This window comes from Tauraco erythrolophus, chromosome Z (genome assembly GCF_009769465.1).
Source record: "Tauraco erythrolophus isolate bTauEry1 chromosome Z, bTauEry1.pri, whole genome shotgun sequence".
NCBI classification, from domain to species: Eukaryota; Metazoa; Chordata; class Aves; order Musophagiformes; family Musophagidae; genus Tauraco; species Tauraco erythrolophus.
Window position 1 is genome coordinate 29,812,647 of NC_141496.1, and position 15,813 is coordinate 29,828,459.

At 38.0% G+C, this 15,813-nt stretch overlaps 1 protein-coding gene across 2 annotated transcripts in view; it reads left to right on the forward strand.

The window, feature by feature from the left end:
* Positions 1 to 15,813, forward strand: part of POC5 (POC5 centriolar protein) — a 30,395-nt gene that overhangs the window by 13,114 nt on the left and 1,468 nt on the right. For both annotated transcript variants that reach the window (XM_086629410.1, XM_086629409.1), the window contains exons 3-10: positions 2,558 to 2,754; positions 3,011 to 3,187; positions 5,738 to 5,842; positions 7,194 to 7,373; positions 8,503 to 8,665; positions 12,931 to 13,049; positions 13,859 to 13,972; positions 14,840 to 15,016. In XM_086629410.1, the coding sequence (XP_086485536.1) occupies positions 2,558 to 2,754; positions 3,011 to 3,187; positions 5,738 to 5,842; positions 7,194 to 7,373; positions 8,503 to 8,665; positions 12,931 to 13,049; positions 13,859 to 13,972; positions 14,840 to 15,016 (1,232 nt within the window). The remainder of the gene's footprint in view (positions 1 to 2,557; positions 2,755 to 3,010; positions 3,188 to 5,737; positions 5,843 to 7,193; positions 7,374 to 8,502; positions 8,666 to 12,930; positions 13,050 to 13,858; positions 13,973 to 14,839; positions 15,017 to 15,813) is intronic.

Sequence of the window (15,813 nt, forward strand, 5' to 3'; positions counted from 1 at the left end):
TAAGAGAGATATTGAGCTCCTGGAGCGAGTCCAAAGAAGGGCGACTAAACTGGTCAAGGGGCTGGAAAATAAAACTTATGAGGAGAGGCTGAGGGAGTTGGGGCTGTTTAGCCTGGAGAAGAGGAGGCTGAGGGGAGACCTGATTATGGCCTATAAATACTTGAGAAAAGATGGTGGGGAGGTAGGGGAAGGACTCTTTACATTAGTGATGGGTGATAGAACAAGAGGAAATGGACATAAGCTTAGTCAGGGGAGATTCAGGTTGGATGTTAGGAAGTATTTCTTCTCTGAAAGGGTTGTCAGCCACTGGAATAGGCTGCCCAGGGAGGTGGTTGAGTCCCCATCCCTGGATGCGTTTAAGAATATGGTGGATGATCTACTTGAGGATATGGTTTAATGGGGATTAGGGATGGTTGGACTTGATGATCTCTAAGGTCTTTTCCAACCTAGAAATCTATGAAATCTATAATATTTATACAAGTAGAAAAATATGTCAATACTGGAAGGCCCAGATAAATTACATGAAATGATGATATCAACATGTAACATACACTCAGTGGATTCAGTGAAGGATGCATCCTATAGTAAATGACAAGAATGGAAGCTGAGTTAGGGTGATCTGTATGTAGGGAGGATTAAGGGGAGGAGAGTGAAGAATTTGTAATACTAAAATCTTGGACTACAGCAGTTGTCCATCTAGGTTAATATCCCGTTTCCATGTTTTCTTTGTAAACATCTTGCAAATTGTGCTGTGTAAGTTGGATATCTTTGTAATCCAAGTAAATAAATAAAAAAAATAAAAATAAAAAAACCCAAATCTTAATGCATTTTACAGCAAATCACAATTGAAGGAAGAATGCAGTGACATGCAGGAATGGGAACAAGTGGTGAAGGACATAACTGGGAGTACTTGATGATAGTAACAGTGCCAACTATTTTATATTGTGAAAGACCAGCCAGATTCTTCATCATTGAAATTAGACATATTTCAAGAAGTCTGGGTCATCTGTTTAGCATGTCTTATTCTTTGGAGGTCTTTACAAGCAACAAAGATTCAAATTCTGCCATTAGCTAAGCAATACTTCTCTCATTTGCAGGAGAAACAATGACCAAAAGCTAGAGCCTGATCTTAATATACTGGTGTGATTGGGAATAATCTGTTCCTGCTCTTCTATTTAGGTAATGAAGTAGGGAATTTAGTCTAGAGAAATGGTGTGTTAGATGGGGCTTCTTTAGCTCAAGCTGATTTTAATTTTATGGTGTGTAGTTGTATATGACCTTGGGAGAAACACCAAAAAGCAGTTGTAACTGCTTCTGCGTGTGTTCTTCCTTATTTCCTTCTTGTTTTGGAGCATAAGTGTAGTAGTTACAATTCAGCCTACTTGATGAGGAGGGGTGTTAGCCAGATAGGTCTCCTGTCCAAAGAAAGCGAGAGGAGCTAACAGTGACAGTAACTGTAAGAGTGTCAACTATCAGGCTCGGCCTTGAATAAATTGGAAACGCACATTTCCAGTGTCCACTGAAAGTACTGCTTTGTGACTAACAGTTCGGGTTCTATCTGCATGCTCGTACATGCCCATGCTTACCCATCCACTATGAAACCAATTTTACAGGTAACTTTTGTTTTCAGAAGTGAAGACTAAAATGTTGGAGGTTTCCTCTCTCTGTTTATCAAGAAAGGATAGTATTCTTTTGAAGTTGCCCTGTTTGTTATTAATACCAGGAATCTGCTGATCTCTCTTCTTTCCAAATTTTTTTTTTCAGCTGCCAACGCAAATAAATTTTCTATAAGGAATAACTAAATACGAAACTATTTAATTTCATCTTTAATATTAAACTTCTTTATTCTTAGCCTGTTTTTTTTCTTCCCATCAGTTGGAACTCAAATGCATGCCTATTCGCTTCTGAGTGTGGATTAATTTTTATTGCAGTGGTAGTTAGCCACAGCACCTGAAAGTGAGACTTTATAGTGAAAGGCATTATATAAATTCATAGCACATACTTCCTTTCTCAAAGACTTTAGAATCTAATTAGATAAGCAAATTAAAGGCTGTGAGGAAAATGGATACAGGTACAGACCAACATTGAAATATACCTACAAGTTGTGTTGTGAATGCGCAAGGCGGGCCTCTGGCCTCAGGAGTTAACAGTCTCATTAAGGAAAATTGCAAAAGTTATGGTTTTTTTTTTTAACCTGAGATGTTAATCGACAAGAAATCTTTACTGAAAGAGAAGCTTTTTGTTGCTAGCAACACTATATTTTTGGTACTTGCTGTGAGCATCTTATTTAAAATGAAATGACATTGAAAGATTCTTATCTTTAAGGGTTTTGATTTAACTAACGTTACAGTAGGCCTGTTGGTTTACATATCCTTATATCTTGGAAGTATATATTTGAATTGAGTTGCTTGTTTTACATGGGGAGAGGAGTTTTCTGATGGCATAAATATTTTGGGGTTTAGGGCTTTTTTTAATGCCTGTCTTCTGACTTCCATCCAGAATGCAGACCAGTTAGCCTTTCTAGAGTATCAATCCTTATTCTGTGTTTCATTTTTAGTCCTGGTATCGGTGAAGGAGCCTTCTGAGGCCAATATGGAACGACCTTGCCCTGGTCTTTCAGAAGAGACTTCTTCACAAGGGTCAACGCATGATCCAAGAGAAATCAATGAAACCATAGTGACTGAATTAACTTCACCTGATGAAAAAGTAACTCGAATAGAAAACATACTTGATCTCTGGAGTGGAAATCTTAAGGTATTTATTTTATATGGAATCCTTAAAAATCATATACACATGTCAGTGTGGTGTAGAATAACTTTCTCCATTAGGGATGTTCAGTTATCATTCGATAGTTTGTTATGTCTGATAATAGTTATAAACAGCCTGTGTAATGAAGACATCACTGTAAGTATTCATGTCTCCTTAATTGCTAAGTGTTTTAAGATTAAAAGATCAGGGAGGAGGGAATAATTTTACTAATTGCACTACTGTCATCCCTTTAACTTTTCAGACAAATGTTCTGACTGAATTGAGAAAATGGAAGCTTAGTTTGATCGAACATCACAAGCTTCAAATGAGACAAGAAAAGGAGAAACATGCGGCACACGTCAGACAATTGAGCAATGAGATGGAAAACCTAAAGGAGTTGCTACGTACTTACGAAATCTCTATTGGCAGAAAAGATGAGGTAGTAGCTCAATTTCACAATTCAACAGTTCTTCCCTTTTTAAAAATATCCATAGTGAATTTTTAGGTCCATGTCTTTGAACAAAATTCTTCTTGCAGCAAGTAACAGAACAAAGTAAATAATATACTGGCTTAGATTAATCGATTAGCTCTTACACTTTAAAAATGTTTAATTTTTCAATGATTGGATTGGTTTTCTTGAATTTTAAAAGGGCAGCAGTCTCTTAAATATTAGAAAGTCTCTGGTTTAGTATTCTTAGAAATTGTACATTTGTACAAATTCTTAAGATTGTACATTTGGTGTCTCTGCGTTACGCTTTTCTGTTATCAACAATATCAACGACTTCAAAATTAACTAATTTATCCTTCCACTGTGGAAGTGGATATAAAATTTTGACAGCCTTGCAATCACACAATGTAATTGAATCCTCTTACTGCTCTTCTGAAGTTTTAACCTTGTACTTGAGAACGCTCAATGGAGTTTGGATTTTTAAATCCTATTTACCTTCTTTTTAAAAACATCCATTGAAGGAGTAAAAATATGGAGGAAGATCATGTTCCATGTTCCTTTGAAAACAGTCTAATCTTACAGACCAAGCAAATACAAACATTGTAACATTACAAGAACAGGATTAGTGCAGTATCGTTTATCTAGTGCATATCTGTAGAGCCATGGTTATTTCAGTGTATACCATTCAAACATACCTAATTCTATTGGATATCATTGTATGTCACTCGTGTTTAATGTGTCATAATTCTTGATGATACTTTGAAAGCAGTATCTTTTTTCTGATGCAAAGAAATTATTTCTTCAGCCAATTTTACAGTTCTGTTTCTAAAAATTTATTTTCAGTAGAAAATTATTATTGCCACCGTGTTAATGGTAGATGGGAGTGCTTCCATGTATCACACCATATTTATCAAAACTACTATATTCTGACATGGGTATAACCCAAAGTCCAACAGCCTCACAAATATTATGAATACTGTAGATTCTTGTTTTCACATTGTAATTCTCACAAATGCTTTTTAGTGGCAAAAACCTACTAATTAACAAACATGGATTCAGGCTAAGACTTCCAATGTGTATCAACAGGTATCAAGCAGCATCAAAAGTTGGTGTTTTATGTTAGTATATGACACTTTTTCAACAAAAGTAATTGATTATATTAATTTGCTTTTCTTTCTATTTTCTTATTTGATTTGTTGATAATTTATGCCAATATACTTCTAATTTTAGATAAATTCATTGTTATTTATATAGCCGAGACTAATCAGTTATTCTGAAATGGCAAAATGTTAAAATTAGTCATATTTAAGCAGAGTAGCTTATACTAGATTTATTAATATATAGTGCTATGAAGTACTCGTTCTCAAAAATCTGGAGATGGATCAGCTTTAAATTACTTGGAATGTATCAAATCGACCTTTATTTTTTCTGACTTTGGTATTTTGAACACCTTAAAGAAGCCAAGCTTTTGCCTAGTAATATTTCATTAAACATTCTGAAGATTGACTGAAGCAGTTTGTATAAAATTCTGTACTGAAACAAAATAGGAGTTTTGTACTATTTTATTGATAACTTTGTTGATTTAAGGGTAAATTTTAAGTATCATACATTTCACTGATGGATGTTCAATAATTATTCCGTGTAACATGTAGTATAACATACTAAGATACGTTAGCATATGACATCATAGAATATCGTTCTTCATAATCTTTATGCAGTAGTTAAAATAACTTTACGTTAGTCTCAAGATGGTCACTATTTCCCGTTGGAGTTGCTCATGAGTGACTGATGCCAGAATTTTGCTTAAGAAGTTAGGCAAAAATATATAGAGAAATAGTGATTCGGTGTACCCAATTTGCATCATGCCTGGCCTAATTTTCAATCAGGGAACCTCAGCTGCTTCTGTATACTGATTAAAACATATGTAGGCATTGGTGGTAAAAGTCCCTAGCTGCGTTCCCTATCCAGTAGGCCATCGTGCCTCTCAAATGTTTTGATTCTGATAGGTCTATGTGATGTCTTTATGGGAACTTTTAAAGAGAATAACGATTCTTAATGAGACTTTGCAAGTTCTTAGCAACTCCTTAGCTTGTTTATTCTGTTCAGACAGTTGAATAGGCTTTCTGCAGGTAAATTATTTCTTTATACTTCAGTTAATAATGCATTAAACCAAACTTTTAGTATAAATGTTCCTAATTTGTCACAATTGTCTTTGAAGTAAGTGATTCTTCTGACCTTACGCTACAGTGACCTTTAATTATAAGGAAGTAGGACAGAAACCTGCAGATGCAGGGTGAAATAGCAGCACAGTTATTCATCCTACACAGTGAAAGTGTCTAAGTGCTGCAGTCTGAGTGTTGAAGCCACAGGAAATTTACTTCTTATTTGAACTCTGATTATTTGATGAGGGTAAGGGGAAGATTCAGTAAAAAACATCTGTTAAATGCTTTAAGTGAAAAAATAACTAATGCATAATGTACATTCTATTTGACCTTAAAATGATCGTAGCTATTGACACAGTGTTAATAAATATTTTTGCAGGTGATTACTAACTTGACCCAAGCATTAGAGAGGCAAAAGGAGAGAATAGAGTTGATGAGAAAGTTTACGCTGTGGCGGATTCAGCATGTTAAAGCCAAACAAGAGGTATGTGCACAAAATGAAAATGCAATGAAAATGAAACCTCTGAACTCAAAAGGGTCGGAGTTGCTGCAGTTCCTGTTACAGTTTGAAGAAATGACAGTGTTTCTATTTTGATGTGTTTGACAATGTCAAATAAGAGTTTGAAAACACGAGTTCTAAAAAGGACTCTGCTGTTGGAATACTCTCTGGGATGGTGAAAATTACTGCAATTATTGTGATCAGCTCACAGCAAATCACCATAGTTTACACTATCTGTAGGTGCCAAGGGAATCTCTATCTAAATTTCAAATGCATTACTTCTAAAAAGTGATATGATACAGTATCATATTTTTGGAGGAAGCCACTTTCACAATTAAAACTTCAGCTGCCCTCTGTTCTCGTATTGCCAAAACTTCAAGTGGCCAAGAGCTAGTCACACAGATGATGTTGGGCATTGCTTCAGGCATCTAACAGTAAACAGTCTACTAAGTGACGTATGACAGAAAAGAAGGATCCCAAGGATACTAAGTGAAATATGACAGAAAAGAAGTATCCCAAGGATCCTAAGTGAAGTATGACAGGAAAGAAGGACGGCAAGACTTCCAACCTTTCCCATTCCAGGCTGTTGAAAAGGAGAAGCTGTATTTGAGACTTTTCTTCATTGGTACAGACAGATTCCTGGCTAGACTCAAGTTCATTGACGCTATCCAAAACTCTGCTGATTTGCAGAGAAGGATAGCCTTTTCTCTTTTCCTTCCCTCCCATTTTAGAATTTACTGGTAATTTGAACTCTGTTTTTTACTCAGCTCTTTTAATTTTTTCTAATTAATTTCTGAAAAAATAATTTAATGCTGACTGTTAGTGTGGTGACTATTTTGAAATAGAGTAATTGAATCATCTTAAAGGACTTTTTAAAGCATCCTGAAGTCTAAATTTATTTTTTAAAATTGGTGTTTTATGGTAATCATCTGCAGTCTTTGTGACTGCAGGTTTTATAGGGTTCCTGCAGTGAATCAAAATATGCCATATACCCACTAAATGGCTTCACACATGCATGGTTACACAACAACCTCACTTATATGGTGTAAGTGTCATTAAGCTCAGAGTGAAAACACTGTTCTGTGTATCCTACGAGTTCACAAATATGGTTTCTCATACTGGGGATGGTAACGCTCCCTGACGTGTGCAGGAAGAAACTTCGAACTGCTAATGCTATGTTTGTGTACCACTTCACTGCGGCACGTGTAACTCAGTTTAGGAATTCCTACTGTGGCCTGTGTAGTAAGGTGTAAAACAATCATCCTTACTCTCTTGAGTACTTACATTTTTAGGAAACCTGAACTCGCATATGATGTGGCTATATTTGTTTCCTAAGGAATATGCAAATAGAATAGCAGACAGACAATTCCGGACAGCTTTGATGAAGAAAGTATGGGCAGCATGGCGCTCTCTTAGTGAAGAAAAATGGAAAGAAAAAGTAGCAAAGGCCTGTCAGTTAAGGGCAGAAGATGTCTGTGTTCAGCTCACCAATGATTATGAAGCCAAAATTGCAGAGGTAAAAGATTTCTTTTCTTTTGTTCTTTGTCTCCTTCACTCCCTCACTGCCCTATCCTTCTAAAGTATCTCTTTCTCAGCAAACTTGAAAAACATGAGGACTTTGCAGCAGATCAGGGCCCCTAAGTACACAAGATGATGTGAGGAGATCTGAGGTCTCTACTATGGTTTCTAGATGTGACTTTTTTTTTTTTCCTTGCATCTGGTGTAAAACGTTGCTGATCTGCACGCAGAGGAGAAGTAAATTGGACTCTTCCTGAAATGAGACAAATCTCTATTTGTTCACCAACAGGGACAACACTTTTTATCTAAGAGCATGCTGTTAATGTTGGCTATGCGTTTTGAGGTCTTACTGAAGAAGACAATGGAAATAGAAGACTATTTTTGTTATGAATGATTGTGATGACTACAACGTTTTTTTCCTATAATAGCTACTCTTTTAAAAGCTTTATTTAAATTGGGTTTTGCCTTCAACTTGCCACTTAAGCTAGTTGAAGAATTTTCAAAGCTTAAGGTACAGTTAAGTTATCAGCGTTTGCTGCACAGTAAGTAAATAAAATTTTAAAATACACATTTTAAAAGCTTTGTACTTTGACAAGAAAGTAAATCCAGAATTTTAAGAACAGGCTTAACAAATATGGCTTACTAGTGCGAAAACAGCAAGTAGTGAGTTACAAAGATAACTTGGTCTGTCTTTTCTCAGCATTTTCAGTTTTTTACAGTAGTTAGAAAAGAGAGATTGCTAATGACAGTTCATCCTGTGCTTAAATAGTTTTCGGATAGCACGTATTCTTCTGTTGCATGAATCCATGTTCCTGTGGAAATCTAGCTAGTGCCAGGTGCCGAACTTCTTAAAGGCAAAAACTTGCAGGATAAATTTCTGCTTAGCTGGTTAGGTAGGGTCTGACAGTCCTTTCGAAGCTCTAGTCCTTGGTATGCTCTAGTACAAATAATGTGTTGTAGTACAAAGAAATGACAAGTAGCTGTTCATCTCTGGTGAAACAGAGGTTTTGAAGTGAAAATACGTATCTTTGTAAATGAGCTAAGTGACTTTTAAAGCTAATTGAGGAACATGTTGGTAGTTTGCGTTCAGAAGTACAAGACAGCTGTTTCCTTATCCTCTTTCATAGCTAACTGCTACTTTGGAACAGACAAAAGCTGAGATTCTGCGATTGCACAGTGAAAGAGAACACTATGAAGATACCATGAAGAAAGCCTTTATGCGTGGTGTATGTGCTTTGAATCTGGAAGCAATGACCATGTTTCAGGGCAAGGACAGTAGGACAGATCCTGGTCAGTATAAAAAGCGGGTCTAATTTGGTAATGTGTGTGGGTTTTTGTTGGGTTGGTTTGTTGGTTTTTTTTTGTTTGTTTTAAAGGATTCTCCCTTTTCACTTTGGGTTGTTGGGTTTGGTTTTGTTTTGTTTTGTTTTTTAATTTAGTACGAGGACTTGTCACAGTAGTGAGTTTATCAAACTCTTACTGTTTTAAAAAGTCCTGTTGAATATGCTGAGAAATATTCTGATGTTGAACTTTTTATTGCTGTAGTTGAATGGTGGAACATAGAGGGTGGTAGCCTGCAACTAAAGGCAGAAAAAGAAGCCAGGGATGGCAAACTGTTTAAAATACTGTGGAAGATTACCCAGAAATCTGTCAGCACCCAGGTTATGGGATGGAATGAGGGGGAAATCTTGGAAAAGCCGAATCTGTTCTCTGGAATCTTAGTGTGCAATGAATCTGCTTTTCCCAGATAGCTCTCCCTTCTTTCTTAATCTTGCCTTTTGATGCAAAAAGGGCAAGTAAATCTCCCTGGTTCTGTATTCAGTTGGAGTTCTGTTTTTTTTCTTTCCTTGCATCTAGTGTAAAAAGTTGCTGATCTGCACGCAGAGGAGAAGTAAATTGGACTCTTCCTGAAACACTGGTGTAATTATACCAGCAGCACACTCGTAAAACTTGACCAGTTATGCAGGAAAGAGCTGCACACCCTTACTGATCCAGTGAAATCACCCCCTCAGAGTGAAAAAATCTATAGCAGTAGGAGCATAATCATGCTGGTGCAGCAGTCTACAGTAAAGAGAAAATAGCTTTACCAGCAGGAGCGTCACAGCTGTATGTGCGGCTTAACAACCAGCAGTACTGGCAGCAGTTGTTAATGGCCTTAGACAAGTAACTTCAGTTGCTAAACTTAATCTTAAGCCAGAGGTTTCTGAACTACTCTAGAGAAATTCCTCTCCGAAAATTTAGGTATGAAGAAGAAATAAAAACCTGAACAAGATGTAGGAGAATACTTACCTGGGCAGCTCTCTGAGCCTGTTAAACACGTGGTATTTATGCAGTTGCTTAGGAAATCAGAATATGACATTGGCCAAGTGCAGTAGCTAGTAAAAACATAGGATCAGTATTTGGGAAAGGTGAAGAATGAATGGTTTCTTGAGGATGCTGAGTTTGGGAGTAAAGTTACAGGGCATTGCCCAAGTACTTTATTTTCACTGTGTTGTAAATTAAGAACTACTCTGTCTTGAAGCTTTTATCTTATATTTGTTTGTTTATTGTTTTCCAAAAACATGCAACAGACAGTGGGTCTCCTAAATAATGATGGGTAAAAGAGTTATGTGAAATAGGAAAGAATTATTTCTGTAAACCTGTAAAGAAGAGGGTAAGTAGGAAGGAAAATAAGAAAACTGAGCTGTAGAGCTGCCATGACCAACCCCTGGGATTCACGGGACAAACATTTTGCTTGATTTTTACTGTGAAGCAAGAGCTGATACTTTATACACAGGCACAGTACCTAGAGATTTTGCTGTGCTGGACAACACTGGGGTGCGTACCGAACTTTTTGGGTATCCACCATCATGGTTTTAATTTCCTGTGGTCACTGTAGCGCTCATCAGGCTTCATAACATCTCACAGTCTCTGTGGTCCTTGGTCCTATGCCAGCCATCTTCTTCTGCTGTGTCTCGTACCACCTTCTCCCCTGCCCCAGGCATGCTGTATCTTTCCTGCTACAGCCAGACAGTACTTTTGATGAAGTTAGTTACATGATTATTTAATATGGTTGTACAACCGTTTATTTGCATTCTTCTTCAGGTATACTAGAACAGTGATCAGGACATCAGAGGACTTGAGACATAAGATTAGATGATTATTTTTCTAGTCTTGTCACCTGTGCACATTAAAACATCCATGTGTCAGTCAGTGATATTTTATGAACACTACAGTGCCAGGTACTGTCTTTGGAAATAAAAGCAGAATTTGTTCCTTTTACAGATTTATTATTATTAGGTTATTATAATGTACATTTAATATACAAATAACATACACATAGTATACATTATAATATAGGTTATTAATAGTGTGCAAGTATTGCTACCTTAATGGGTCCATAACATTTGGAGTCAAAGCTGATGGTCTAAAATCTATCAAATCAGCTCATTTACTGACAGATTATCTTTTTTAAAAAATTATTATTATTATACTATTTTAACGTCTTTATGTATTTAAAGGAATGTGTAAGCCAGAAGAATTCATGACTATTTACTTCAAAAAAATCTAACACTGCTTTTTAAAGCAAGTTTGCAGATGACACCAAGTTGTGTGGTGTTGTGGACACGCTGGAGGGAAGGGATGCCATCAAGAGGGACCTTGACAAGCTGGAGAGGTGGGCCTGTGTGAACCTCATGAAGTTCAACAAGGCCAAGTGCAAGGTCCTGCACGTGGGTCAGGGCAATGCCAAGCACAAGTACAGGCTGGGCGGAGAATGGATTGAGAGCAGCCCTGAGGAAAAGGACTTGGGAGTGCTGGTGGATGAGAAGCTCAACATGAGCCGGCAATGTGCACTGGCAGCTCAGAAAGCCAACTGTATCCTGGGCTGCATCAAAAGGAGCGTGGCCAGCAGGTCGAGGGAAGTGATTCTGCCCCTCTGCTCTGCTCTCGTGAGACCCCACCTGGAATACTGTGTTGTGCTCTGGAGTCCCCAACACAAGAAGGACATGGAGCTGCTGGAACGAGTCCAGAGGAGGGCCACGAAGATGATCAGAGGGCTGGAGCACCTCTGCTATGAAGACAGGCTGAGAGAGTTGGGGCTGTTCAGCCTGGAGAAGAGAAGGCTCCGGGGTGATCTTATAGCAGTTTTCCAGTACCTAAAGGGGGCCTACAGGAAAGCTGGAGAGGGACTTTTTACAAGGGTGTGTAGTGATAGGACAAGGGGCAATGGATTTAAACTGAAAGAGGGCAGATTTAGATTAGATATAAGAAAGAAATTTTTCACTCTGAGAGTGGTGAGGCAGTGGAACAGGTTGCCCAGAGAAGTTGTGGATGCCCCATCCCTGGAAGTGTTCAAGGCCAGGTTGGACGAGGCTTTGGGCAACCTGGTGTAGTGGAGGGTTTCCCTGCCCATGGCAGGGGGCTTGGAACTAGATGATCTTTAAGGTCCCTTCCAACCCTAACCGTTCTATGATTCTAAAGTAACATAGATCAGATTGGTCTGTAACTATGTGTTGATCCTGTCTATGCTTAAGCTTAATGTATGTGTACCTACACACATGTACAAAATGCATATTTTGGCATACTTTCACTCTTGAAATCTTTTGAGTATTGTACTGACTTGAACTACCTTCCTTATGTTTTTCCTGCTTGCTTCAAGAGAAAGAAAAAAAAAAAAAAACACAAACCACCACCAAAACCACAGCTACCACATGGTGTCACTCTAGTCCCTGGAACGAGCAAAGTTCCCTTATCTTGGAACTACTGCTACCATGATCTGCTTCAGAAATAGGAGAGTAAATAAGAATACCTTTCTCTGTTTCTTTAAGGAAGTTTGTATACTAAAGGAAAAGCCTGAAGCTGCGTAGGTCTGCAGATCAGACCTCCTCAGGATGTCTGCATTGCAAGACAAAAGAATGAGGGGCTGGATCCTGTGCACGATCAGGCTCAACCAGCTGGTAGGGGGAGATGAGGGTTGTAGGCCACCCGTAGATCATCCCAGTCCTACAGGCAGGATGTGGCCAGAGTCCAGCTATTGCATGTGAAGATACGATGATGCTGAGCATGATCTATGGCTCCTTGAAATTGCAGTATGTTCTCAGGAAAGTTAAAATAACATTTTATTTTACTGATGGTGAGCCCCTTAAAGATCTTACCCCTTGCAGAGTCTAATATGGCCTTTCTGGGTTTTGCTGCTCTCTCCCTGAACTGGATTTTGGCCCTTAGGAGCAGCCCTTGCACGCTGGATCTAGTATTGGCAAGCAGTACAGAGTACCTCAGTTCTTTGTACTATATGACAAGTGCCACAGGCATGTTGAGGCATAACACAGAAACAAGCCCCTTGGAAACTATTATTTCCAAGCAGCTGAAAAGAAGGTCAAATACAGGAATGTTTATATCTATCTTTCTCTGTATATATACATGCATGCCTATAAAGAATAGCCTGATCCTTTTAATTAGATTACACAGCGATCCCAAAGGAATAGTAAAATTTTTACTGTGACTTACCTCTTTTTTCCCCCTTAGGGTTTGCTAGATTATGTGCTGATCCCATTACTTTGTGTTTCTAATAATAGATGTAGGAAGTAGGAGAAATGATAATGGTGCCATTGTTGCAGGAAAGCTACCTCCTTCACAATATAGTCCACCCTCACCACCACCTCCACCAGCAACTACTGTTCAGCTAGAAGACATGGTAAGCATGTAGCTGGAACAGAACTGTATTTGCTAGTGACAAAAATGAACTTCTTCAGTTGGATCTTTTTAAAGGTAAATGCCATAGCCCATGAATTGAAGGAATTTGAGGACAGTTTAAATATAAAAAGAAACCTATGGGTATGTTCAGAGTGCATTGTGTAAATGAAGTGACTGAGGCACAGCTGCTGTGACTTGCTATACTTTCATTAAGCTCTGGTTTTTTATTTTAGTGAAAACGTGTTAAACTAATGAAGACAAGGTTGCTATAATAAGCACAATTTGCTCTCTGAGATTGTTTCTGGAAAAAAGCTGTTAAAGTTTTTTGCAATAAAACTGAGCTTGAAATAAGCTGAAAAGAAAAAAAGCTGGCTTGACTCAAAGCTTATTTTTTTAAAGTGTAAGGTATATAGCCACTGAGGGAACTCTTCTTATTCTCCTGTCCTGTCAGCTTAGGCAGATCATTATCCAGTAGCTTAGATGTTCTGGACCTGCCCTGGCGTCATACTGAAGACATTGCCACTGTAAAACAATTTCCTGCCAGGGTACAGGTTAAAACAGAGTTGTGCTTGCCTCTCTTCCTGATTTTTTGTTCTAATAGTATCAAATGATATTCACACTCTTTCTACAATTTTTAGACAAGTATTTTTGAATTAGCCATAAAACAGTATAACTAGACATAAAATATCTGCAAAGATGCTAAATTTAGAAGGGTAATTGGAATATTCAAAAAACTGACTACCTAAAGAGTAGAACTGTATTTTCTAGAAAGTTATACTAATTCTTTGTAAACTCTCGTTTCATTCACAGTTTTCTACCCACCTGGGTCATGCCAGCACTTCTCAGACCAGGCTAGATTCTGATTCTCCAGTAATCATCACTAGCACAGCTGCAGGATCTGGTGTGGCATCAACTCAAAAACTGGTAACATGCTAATATTAACTTTTTTTATTTTTTAAGGCATAATTATAACAAATAACTAGTTTGGGTATCATTTCTGCATTTTAAGAGCAATACTAGTATGTAGCTGAGGAAAGTGCAATAGTGTTTACATAGCTGTGCGAAGACACTAGCTTGCAAATGCTCATTAATATTACATTTACGTTAGGAGCAATTTTAAATTATTTTTGGAAGGGGGAGCAGGGAAGTGTGACAAAATGAAGAGTAGAAGAGTGCAAATACACTTAAGTAGGGTGCAACAGGACAATTGGTGTTTCATATGATAACGTTTTGTTCTAGAGAGAATATGCTTTGCTTTAGCATCCTGCTGTTTTGAAATGTCTCTCCTGTTCCCTCTTCTGTATTTGTTGCTAAACTGTCCTTTTTACTTTTCTCCATTGTCTTCTGCATTGCTCTCCTTTTTTTTTTTTTTTCCCATCTGATACAGTTTGCTACCGGCTGTGAGAGAAAGAAGGTTTTTTATATCTGCAATGTCACTGCTAGAAAGACTTTCCAGGGTGATGGAAGTGCCTGCAGCTGTCACTTGAGTATGCAGCCTGTGAGCAAAGCTAAACTATCCATGCTGCTTGATTTTTGACAAATTAGCCTTACTCCCCTCAGGACAGAAGTCACTTGCTCAAAACACTATCTCATACTTAGAGTGGAAAAAGATGGAACAAACCAGGTTGCAGCTAGGTGGAGCAAATTCAGTCCTATATAACATAACTGCATTACCTGCAACATCCTATGTCCTGTTTAGGCACGTGGCTGATAAAACCAAGCAGACATACTAGAGCATTGTAAATATTATGTTTGGCATTTTTTACCAACTAATATTTAATTTATTTGTAGCCCATGGCGAAAGTAATAACATCTGCTCAACAGAAAGCAGGAAGAACAATCACTGCTCGAATCACAGGCCGAGCTGACATGGGACAAAAAGCCAGAATTAGTGGTAGTTTAGCAGTGATGGGAGTTGCTCCACCCATGAGTTCAGTCATTGTTGAAAAACACCATCCAGTCACTCAGGTAAGTCAGAATTATGCTTGTAATACTATTCTTATTACAACACAGCTGGTAGTATTTTAAAGAAAAATGACCACCGTGAATGGACATTAGACAAGGCTCAGACTTGAATCTTGTTTAAAATAACAAACAGGACTGTCTTTGGGCTGGGTAGAAGGCGTTGGTGAGGAGAGGAAGTAAATATTGCCACTTTGATCTATTTGTCTTGTTTCTGTATTTGTCTTGTTTCTGTAGTAATTATTTCACAGGTATCGTAGTCTTGGCTGTCTCTTTCTTGGTTGGCTCTTCCATGAGCATTCCTCTTTACAGAAGTGGTCAATTGGCACAGCAACATTTGGTGTCATCACCTTGCAACCACAGTTTAATGGTGTATAGCAGGAAGAGTGACTGAACAAGAGGTGGTAGAGATACAGATTAGGTTGACAGGCTGACTGTAGCAAATTATTGGGGAAAAAAGTAAAACTCTTGTCTGGAGGCAATCAAATTCATCATGCCTGCTGCTTGTTGTATTTTGAGTCTTACCCCCCTGCATTTATCCTGAAGAAAACACTGAAATAAGTGCCTTAATAGGGTATGAAACCAGCGTTCACAAAGACTGTAAACAGTGGCCTAAATGGCCTAGGCAATTGCTACACTTGTATACCAATCTGAGCAAAAACCAGTTTTGACTGGAGGTGTACGAAACAGTCGAAGATGTTGTTTTTACATTTTAACCTGTAAATTAGGATCTGAGTTTACTCTGTGTTATCTGAAAGTCCAGTTTCTTTTCAATGATTCTGCTGGAACAAGCAGACCTACAT